General features: G+C 35.6%; 1 protein-coding gene across 4 annotated transcripts; it reads right to left on the bottom strand.

Moving 5' to 3' along the window:
* Nucleotides 1–1843: 1843 nt before the first annotated feature.
* Nucleotides 1844–6377, bottom strand: LOC145128985 (uncharacterized). Of its 4 annotated transcripts, none has more exons than XR_013717230.1 (11): nucleotides 5553–6377; nucleotides 5036–5359; nucleotides 4098–4969; nucleotides 3947–4021; nucleotides 3764–3858; nucleotides 3365–3432; nucleotides 3118–3251; nucleotides 2676–2733; nucleotides 2347–2431; nucleotides 2150–2242; nucleotides 1844–2064 (listed from the first exon to the last, which is right to left on the bottom strand). XR_013717230.1 is itself a non-coding variant. In XM_079063752.1 (9 exons), the coding sequence occupies exons 4-9, from the start codon at nucleotides 4167–4169 to the stop codon at nucleotides 2862–2864; spliced, it is 396 nt and encodes a 131-aa protein (XP_078919878.1). In that variant the 5' UTR covers nucleotides 4170–4969; nucleotides 5036–5359; nucleotides 5553–5923; nucleotides 6019–6377; the 3' UTR covers nucleotides 2751–2861. The 4 variants fall into 4 exon arrangements, 1 of the variants encoding a protein (XP_078919878.1); XR_013717229.1 differs by having other exon boundaries at nucleotides 3118–3234; XR_013717228.1 differs by having other exon boundaries at nucleotides 3118–3234; nucleotides 3843–3858.
* Nucleotides 6378–10377: the final 4000 nt, after the last annotated feature.

The raw sequence follows: 10377 nt of genomic DNA, 5'->3' as shown, positions 1-10377 counted from the left end.
AATCTTGAAGAAAAACTCTTAACACACACTAGCACACTCACGAATTTTTGGAGAAAAAGAATGAGAGAAGTGTTGAAGGTTTGAGAGGAAATGAGAAGTGAGAGTAAATTTTCGAAATGAAAAAGGTGAGGGGAAGATGCATTCGGCCGAACCAAGAGGAGCGGGGGTGATAGGGGTTGACTTCTAGCTAGGGTGATGTGAGGTTGCTTAGTTGCATGGAGGGTAAATGCATTGTTATTTGCCATGCAATATTGAGGTGGCATGTTTAGATAAATCCTCTTAGCGTTTGTTTTTATAACCAAACCCTAACCGGCCAGGAGGGGGGGTCTCGGCCCAAGGTTGGCCCAAAAATGTTTGTGGGCTTCGAACTTGACTTGCTCCAAGGAGTTTTCGGCCCAATAATGTTCTAGGAAGGGTATTGGCCCAATTAAGGGGTTTTCGGCCCAAGTATGATTTTATGGAATTTAAGTGAGAACTTTTGGCCCATTAGGGCCCAAAGAAAAATCTTCGGTCCAATGAGATTTTATGAGAGGGCTTTCGGCCCAACAAGGCCCATTAATACTAAAAATGAGGTTCTCAGCCCAATATAGGGCCCAATAAGAATTTTTGGTTCGTTGGGGCCCAAATATAGGTTTTCGACCCAATATAGTCTAAGAATAAATTTCACGGCCCAATAAGGCTCAATAAGGGTCTTACGACCCAAAACAATGTTAAATAAAAGTTTTCGGCCCATTAGGGCCCAAAAGAGAGTTTTCGGCTCAAAAGGATCAATTTGAGAGGTTATCGGCCCATTAGGGCCCAATAAGAGAGTCTTGGCCCAAGTAAGGGCTTGGGCCGAGAAAGCTTGGGCTAAGACCCAAATTTGAGTGGACTTAGCTTATTGGGTTAGGTTTTGGGCTACACGAGATATTATATATGCATGTATCATAATGCATACGATAGTGATTGAAGATAAAGGACGAAATATTGCAGAATATTTGGCTACGGAACCTAGACAAGTGCAATTTCAACCAAGGACAAGGGAATATTTATATAGAGTCGTTGATATCCAAGACCAACGAAAACTCATGCAACTTTGAGAAGACTTTGCAAATTATATATACGAAGATGAATAATTTAGGGTAAAAAATGTATTTTTTTTTAATTTTAATGTTTTTTATGTTTTTAAATGTTTTCGTCCTTTATTGTATTTTTTTTGAAATTTTATGTTTAATTTAGCATTTATTAAAATGACTTGTTTTATTAATTTTTTTTTATAATTATTAAAAAAACAATTAAATAAAGAAAAAATAAATGATGACATGGAAATTAGAGGGCGTTATAACATGTTGCTTATTTCCAAACTTGGTGTTATAACACCATATATGACATGGCTAGTGAGGTGGCAACATTTGAGTGTGATAACATGTTGCCCACACCCAACATATGGTTTTTTTATTAGGCCCAAAATTATGAAGTCAACTAGATATACATGTTAATTGTTTTAAATTTTTTATCAATGTACTAATTTTCAAATTGAATGACAATTATCAAATTGAATGACAATTAATCTCGCATAATACAAACTAGGTGAGAAACCCTGCGTTGCGGGGTCAGATGTGAGATTTTTTTGTTCGGTTTATTCTTTGTAAATATTCTTTCATGAACTATATGTTTATACTTTGAACACGACTTTAGGTTAAAGAGGGTGTTATTGTTTGAGCCTCTTTTTTTGAAGGAGATTTTTGATGATTTTGTCCTTAGTCATTTGTGGATACCCAAATAAGGGAACATTCATTTTGTTAGTACTTCGGTTGCAAGATCGAAGAACATATCAGTTAGCACACACATGACACAACACACAAACAACAAACTACTTTGGATATTATAAATGAGGTGCAGCGGTTTGCAGATATACACCACTCTACTTTCATTTTTCTATATTTGACAAAAAAATGAAAGTACATTGGTATTGGTAAAATAGGAAATAAAAGTAGGTTGTTATTTATTCCTGATCGTGTTCCTATTCTCTGATGTGATTCCCATTGGAAGAAGACAATCTTGGGCTTCTGCCATGGTTTTCACCTGATGCAAGTAAAGCAAAGAGAAACAGTCCAAAATGGAATTTTTTTTATCATTATTATCAACACAGAGGGGAAAAATGTTATACTTTTGGGTTAACAGATCCTTCCCAAGCCAGGAAAGTCGGCATGGAAAGCAGCCATCCTGCATTCACTTGCTCGTCGGGAGCTTGGTCCTAACACTGATCCAACAACAATGTGTCCAACTTCAACTGGATTAATAACAATGTAAAAGCTGTACCAATTTTTTCAAAAGAACAATAAAACACAAGCTGAAAGGATTTACCTTCAAAACTGGGGCAAGTATATTATCAGGATAAGTATCGTTCAGCCCACCTCTCTTTAATTCGCAAAGGGGAGATCGGTAGGCGCTGCATAAATGACAAATAAGGAAAAAGAAAAAAAAATTTACAGAAAGATGCATCTTGAAAGTAGTCACAAGTGATTCCATAGGGTTTCACCTGTTTGGTTGGAAAAATGTGACTACTTTCAAGATGCATCTTTTATATCAAGTAAACAGTTATGTTATATGTAACATGGCAAGAAAAAATGTGGCAAGTTTAATCTTTTTCAGGTGTAAAAAATTTGGACGGGTAATACAAAGGATAAACTTACTTGGGATTTGCTAACTTCTGAAGTCAAACTTTTAGCTCAACTATATTCTTCTGCAAGGCTGGATAAAAATCAAATAGAAAATAACTTTAACACATGTACATATACATTCTTCTAATCATTGAAGCCATATATCAATTTATAAGCCTATAATTTGAGTATATAGCTACATGACCATCATAATTGCCTTCAACAGGCAGCCAATTCAATGAAGAATTGAAGAAAACGGATGAATACCTGTAATGAAAAGAAAAAGAAAAAGAGATTGATTTAACTAAAAAGAATGAGAAATTAATCACTAAATGCAGCTAACATGAACATAAAAACTGTATTTTAAATAAAAAAATCCATTATCATAATTTATCATTCTAATGTGTGACTTTTAGTTTTTCAATATAAATATATGAATCAAGCTATAGAAAATTTTCTAATATTGTAATGCTACCTTTTCCTCCTTGTTTTCTTTGATTTTTATGGTGGTCGAGTCAGTATTTTCTGGTTTATGTGTTTTAGAGTAACTGCTCCTTCTAACACCACCACATGGTTTTCCAAATGCAAATCTCTTTGAATGGATAAAAACTAACATCAGTTAGTTATATTAATACATGCAAAATAGAATAAAAAACAAATAACTGTTAAAAGAAAAGATTAAAGATTAAAGATTAATGGGTGAGCAAAAAGTCATAACTAACCTCCAAATATTTCTCAGCCAGGGGTTGATGTTGAACCCAGAACCCAGAGTATAAACAACATGTGTAAGCTATAAAAAAATAAATTCAACGATATAACAATTTGACAACTAAACCATCTTTTTTCAATAAATTATGGACGATTTTCACATAATAAAGAAAATTATGTCAATGTTTAAACTTCAATTCCACTTCGTCTGACCAATTCCCTGACTTCTATCCTCTACTTCTAGATGAACGTAGCTATAGGAAAGTAGAAACAAAAAGTATACTTTTTCAACTAAACCTTCCTGTTCACTCATAACATCGAACAGAGTCGGTTATTCCATAAAATTTATAGGAAATTGAACTAATAAAGCATTCAATTATGCTAAAACATACCAAAGAAAACAAAATTTGTACCAAGTTCTAGGAAAAGGCGTTGCTAATGCTAGCAGTGTTGGCTTCAAATTAAAGAAAACCAATTTATTTCGTAAAATACCTCTGTAGCATATAACCTGCACATTTATAGAACCTTGTGTTAAGAATCAATCTTATTAATGCATTCATTATTTGAGGCTTCTACTATTATCTCTGAGGGCCCACAGAAATAGATGGTGTCACTGCCACTGCCACCGTATCATTCTTCTTGGAAGTACATCTTTTCACCTTATTGCTAATCTGACAACAAAAAACATTATGTTGTTTAATATGTTGTATATTTTCTTAAAATGTGATAGAAACATCAAATATGTACTTGAATTGTGGCCTTTATGCTGGAATGATTAATAAACTCAAGCATTTGACATGATGCCCCAGCAATATACATTCCATAATCCTAACGAAAAGTAAAAACCAAATATGTGAAAAGTCAAGAATCATGAAAAATATAAATAAACAAATATGTGAAAAGACAGCAATATCCATTCCATTCCTATGGTCCGTTGATGGGTTCCAGGGAGGAGCAACAATTAGGGTTGTTTTATAAAGAGGGCAGCTACATGAGCCATCTGCAACTTCAAATGAGAGAGAATTAACATTTAATAAAATTATAAAAACATGCAGCTATTCGTTCCCTATGTCCTGGAAGCCTGATTAAATCTTTGATGGGGATTTCATTCCTACGCATCTCAAGGTCTACTGCGGAAATTATAAGCAATTATGGGTACACTGTTAGAGAACAAAATGATGAAAGTCAAAGTTGGTCAAAGATGTACACTTGTAGCATTTACAACTTATGCTAAATATTAAGTAAGACTACTTATTATACATAATCTAATATTTTTTTGGACATACCTGCACTAATTCTTGATTCAGACAATATGTGAAGAGGAGGTTCCCAGAAAAGGGCATTTTCGGCATCCTAAATTAAGAAACACTCCAAAAGTTATCAATCTGTAGAAGAAGTTTGTAATTAACATGAGAGATAAAGGGCTGGTTGATATTTTCAAGAATTTGGTTGAATTTTTTGGCATATCAATAAGGAAATGATCAATCCCCTGGTTCTTTCATTAGTATAGCGGTTGAGTAATAGTCCGAGGTGATGAGGAAATGATCAAGAAACGATCCGTAACACATGTACAGAAGAAATCTTGATTCTTGAAACCATCTTACTTATAACCTTTTCAACTGAAACAAAAAACCAATGTTAGCTTAACTTATATTTTTCCTACACACCCACTGAAATATACTTACAACAGAAAAAGCATCCACGTCAGCAATGCCTGCTAATGAAGCACAAATATCATGGATGGCAGTAACAAATGCAAGACTCTGATTCATGCTCTTTATTTCTGCTTGTAAAAAATACATAAAAAATGTAACAAACAATACTTTTTACCATAATCCTTCAAAGCACCCGGTGTTTTTTTTTTTTTTCGTTTCATAGTCACGTCCTGAAATAAACAACAAAATATATGATAAGATCCATAAAAAAGAGAGGGGGTTACCAGGTTCTTATGAAGCCAACAGATGTGTAGGGTGCAGGGGAGAAGGGGATATACAGCCACGATTAAAACCCTTTAAAAAGAAAAGAAAAATGCATAAAATTATTGAACTTTATTGTCGTTAAAAATCAATTTATGGTGAAGCTGTTGCATAAGTGTGCAATCGATCCTTTAAATAATTATTAACAGTCATTAAAACATGAATTATTGTGGCTGATATGATAAAAAATACAAAAAACAAATAACTGTCAAACCTTATAACAAACCTGAATTGTTGAAATTGTTTGCCTCTCAATCGAAAATAATGGACAGATACGAAATTGAAGCTATACTACAGATCCACATAAAAATGTCTCCAATGGAATAAGAATGTTATGAAAAATATTAAAATAAACATAGCTTGAAGAAAAGTGAAGCTGAACTCATAGAAATAGAAAGAAGATGTGCTTCAAGCATTTCATCAAGCAACCGGTGTGCATAATGAAGCCTGACACATAACTTACTAAGGATGATGAAGTAATTGTAACTAATAACTTATTTTAAATGATCATGTGATTGTTCCGTTTTATTGTCTCCCCAAAACACTTCCTGTAAATGTGTCCTGCATCAACTAAAAGGAAGTGACGCATGGTGGTAACTGAAAAGCGAGAAAGGTTAGTGGTGGTTGTGTTGGCTGGTGAATCCAAAATTTGCATCAAAAAAGAAAAACCAGAAGGTAGGAGATGCAGTTACCTGGACCAAGGCGGTAGAGCTCCGATCTTGAAGACAAGAACGACGATTACCGGTGCAAGAAGCGAGTGTTTTCTGGTAGTCGGATAGGTTTGAGGGAAATCGATCGAGGGAAAGCGGTGGATAATTGAATAGCAATGAAGGAACGGATGGCCTTCTCAATTAGGAATCCTAATCTCATTGGCGGTGGAATCCAAGAAGAACAAATGCGTGAATCGGAACCTTCGGCGGTGGCTTTACCGGGGAAAACACAAAATCAAGAAACTGAATATGAAGGCAAGAGCGAAAATCGACACCGATTCAGAGTGAATCATCACCGTCGGCCTCACCATCACCTGTAGCAAGTAGAAAACGGGTCAGTCTATCGGTGGCGAAGAACACACTACACATATTAGCAATGTACATTGTTTTTAATATCCATAATAGCAACATACTTTAATTTTCATCTATTATAGCAACATACTATATTAACAATTAACAATGTAGCTAACTTTAAATATTCATAATAATAACATACTATATTTTTATTTTTTATCCATAAAACATTGTACTTTACATTTCCAATCCATAATATCAATGTACTTAAATTACTATCAATAACAACAATTTTATTTACCTAATATCAATAATAACAACAAAAATAATTTTCACCCATTATAGCATTGTGTTTTACCTAATTTATTAATATCAACATACTTCAATTTTCACCCATAACAGCAATGTACTTTATCTAATATCAACATACTTTTTCATCCATATTAGCAATGTACCTCTCTACTTAATTTTTTTCTCTAGAAAATATTATGCAAATAATTGTACCTCTTGTTGTGACTTTGCAAAGGCATCAACAAATGAAGTTGACCAGAAAGAATATGCACCCGTCATCAGAAAATGAAGATTTGAGGATCCTGCCGCATAGATAGGACTCTTTTGTTTCCCTCCTTTCCTAACCAACCGTCTTTGGGTCCATAATTCAAGATCATTCACATTATGTTGAGTAGGATCATCACCATATTTTTTTGAATAGGGCTTTGTTATATGATTCCTACAATAAAAGAAATCTTTTGTCATTGTAATAAAAACTAATATTAGTAGATACATAAAAAGATAAAGATAACTTATGATCGCCACCCTAGATGTCTCATTCAAAAAGCCACCGGCACATCTTTATCTCCCCCAAAATATATTTTCTTCGATTCGGCGGTAAGATGCGTCTTATAATAAAGATCAATGAACGAGGGTTCTTCACCCATCAAATCTTTCTATATAAACAACACAAAATAGTTAATGTAATTAGTGTTAAAAGAAAAACATATCACTAAAATCTATAACTATGATTACATACCAATTTAATACAGTGCTCTTCGAATCCAATGCTACCACCCATATGTCTGGATGTCCCCCAAAATCAGCGTTGCGGGTTTTTTTTCTGCTTACGGACTTCTTTTTCCACTCATCTGTGTCCCATTTCTATTATATATATATATATATATATATATATATATATATATATATATGTATGTATGTAAAGTTACAATACAGAATAAAAAACAACAAAATAAGCAATAATGTATTGGATCACTTAACCTACACAAACGGCACCACACACCTCTATGTATGACATCAGGATTGAAATTTTCAAGAATCTCAAATTTATCATTAATCTCTGAGATAATGTACCCGACTTTTCTTGTAGACTTTGTCGATGCTTTCATGGCATCCTTCATTCTATCCATATAGCGATCATTAAACGTATTCTCAAAACCCTCACGAATTCTCCTTCCTCATTTGGATCCCACCAGTATTGAGTCTGTAAAGAAATAAAAAGTAATGTTTAAATTGCAAAAAAAAAAAGAATGAGAATCAAATATTAGAAAAAAAATATATTACCTTGAAACGCTCAAACATTTGAGTGACAACTTCCTTCAGAATTTTCCTAAAAGTAACCAAAGGTCCATTTATAGACTGTCAAAATATATTCATGATTACCTAATGGATTTTTTGTGTCCCAAACCTACAATATTGAAATAACCATATAAGTATAATTATAACATCAAAAATCAAAAATTAAAAAAAAAGACTTACTTGTACCCCTTTCGCGTGATAAATGGTCTATGTGAGCCATTCGAATCTGCATCATTTGATCCACCCTGTGTACCTGAATAATGGTCGTCTGAAGATTTGGCGACTCAGGCTCAGGCTCATGCTCAGACTCAGACTCAGACTCATGCTCATGCATATGCTCATACCCAGGCCCATTATAGAAAAAGTCACTACCAGGCTCCTCATTGTTGCTTGTCATCCCATAACCATATGCAATACCATTCCCAACATTATGTACCACCCATGTATCTGTTATAGCATCGGTCAAGCCTATGTGGGGATTTATGATGCCTATGTAACATCCCAATGATGAGGTATTTTCAATTTTAACACTATGTATGAAAGTTTATTGCATTTTGACCCTTAGGCTTGAGAAAGATTGCAAGAATGGTACTTGGTGGCATTTTGGTAATTTTGGCCATGAGATTAGTACAATGAACGTACATTATGTACGCTAGGCGTACTGGGGCGGACACTATTACGATGGGCGTACATCGCGTACGCTGGGCGTATGTGGTAAATCCTCAAACCCTAATTCTTAGGGTTTGGTTCGTAAATAAGCATTATTATCCCTATATATCTCATTTCTTCATCAGTCTCCATATGAGAAACGACCCTCTACCTAACCCTAAGTGAGTAGAGTGCATCTTGAGTGTATCCTTGTGTTTTTTGATATTCTTAAAGAAGAATAAGGTGGTGAGAAGAACTTGGAGCTTGGAAGCAACTCGGATATGAGATTATCTCCTTGCTAGCAACCTGTAACTTGATCATCTTATCTTGTAGATCTAGCCATTTCTTCATTTAGGGCATTCTTGGTCCCAAATAAGATGATTCTTGAGCATGGCATGCTATTAGTCAAATAAGTCATCCTTTTACCTATTGAGGGGTCTCGAGTCATAAAAATATGGTCTTGATGCTTAGTTTTTCTCCATGCATGCTCTAGAAGGTCTTAAGGTGTTAATAAGTTGTGATTTTATGTATTAAACACTTATTGGACATGAAAAGTCGTAAAGTTGGAAATTTTATGACTCTTAGTGGTATTTTGGCCTTAGATCTGAAATTTGGACGTGAGAGCTTAATGCATTAAGCTCTTATTGAGAAATGAAGATTCTGAGCGTACGTCGTGCGTACCTCATCGTACGTCGCGCGTACGTGGTCAAACTCCTGACTCTGATTAAGGCAAGATTACGCCCAACGTAGGAGCTGAGTACGCCCCACATACTCAGTTGATTGGACCAAGATTCCTTGACACGTTGACTCTGACTTTGACTTTGACCAGGATTGACCAAGTTTGACTTAAGGGTATTTTGGGTATTTTGAGCTATAGTTAAGCCTTGGTCTCTATCTGTTAAATAGGTGATCTAAAGAGCCAATATTTGGAGCAGTGTATTGTTCAGCTATTCTTCAGACTGTGAGGTAAGTTTTCCTAACTGTACCCGTGGGTCGAAGGCACCAAGGTCGGGCCATTAGATTAGTTATCCTGGCCAGGATAGTGATATGATAGTTGTAGCTATTCAGTAGATTCGTATGATTATATGTATGTCTTTGCTCTATGCTTCTGTTTGTTGTTGCTTATGTCGATATGTTGGGTTAGTTTGAGGCGGTCTTGCATTGTGGTGTACGCCAAGACACCCGAGGACGACCGGATAGGCTGTAGGCCCTGCGTGGCGGTCTAGTCAGGCCGACGGCCTGTACAGCGGTTCGGATAGGCTGTCAGCCCTGCGAGGCAGTCCAGTCAGGTCGGCAGCTCGTAGAGCGGTCCAGATAGCTTGTAGGCCCTGCGAGGCGGTCCAGTCAGGCTGGATGTTCGTACTATATGCTTGATTTTTGTGGTGTGTTGGTACTTTTGAGGAACTCACTAAGCTTTGCCGTGCAAATTTAGTTTGTGATTTCAGGTACCTTCGAGGATCGTGGGAAGGTGAAGGCGTGATCGTACACAACCTCCAGTTTTTATGTCTTTGGGTCTTTGGAAAACTCTGATTTGAAATAATGTTGTTGAAACAATGACTCTTTTTGTAAACAATAGTGATTCATGTTTGGTCTTTTTTAAAATTTAAATTTATTGTGATTTTTGGAGTGTTACAACCCATACTACTACTCCCTGGAAATCCTGACCTTATTGTCCTAACAGAAGTGCGTGAAAGGCCACCCGGTAAAGGGATGCATGGAAGGCCATTAGGGTCGGGCGATGACCTGGCTCCCGATACAGAACCGCCTATAAAAACGTTGCGTGGAAGGAAACTAGGGTCGGGAAAAGGC

The sequence above is a fragment of the Lactuca virosa genome, chromosome 8 (assembly GCF_052849685.1).
Source record: "Lactuca virosa cultivar CGN04683 chromosome 8, Lactuca_virosa_CGN04683_v6, whole genome shotgun sequence".
NCBI classification, from domain to species: Eukaryota; Viridiplantae; Streptophyta; class Magnoliopsida; order Asterales; family Asteraceae; genus Lactuca; species Lactuca virosa.
The sequence above is the reverse complement of the archived record's forward strand: the minus strand, read 5'-3'. Positions and strand labels throughout refer to the sequence as shown.

Bases quoted from the DNA above. Each gene is read 5' to 3' on its own strand.
- LOC145128985 (XM_079063752.1), bottom strand. From the start codon at position 4,169: ATGTATATTGCTGGGGCATCATGTCAAATGCTTGAGTTTATTAATCAT. The intron at 4,022-4,097 runs GTACATATTTGA...TTTTGTTGTCAG, and splicing joins GCATAAAGGCCACAATTCAA to ATTAGCAATAAGGTGAAAAG. The intron at 3,235-3,364 runs GTTAGTTATGAC...ATCCATTCAAAG, and splicing joins TGGCTGAGAAATATTTGGAG to AGATTTGCATTTGGAAAACC.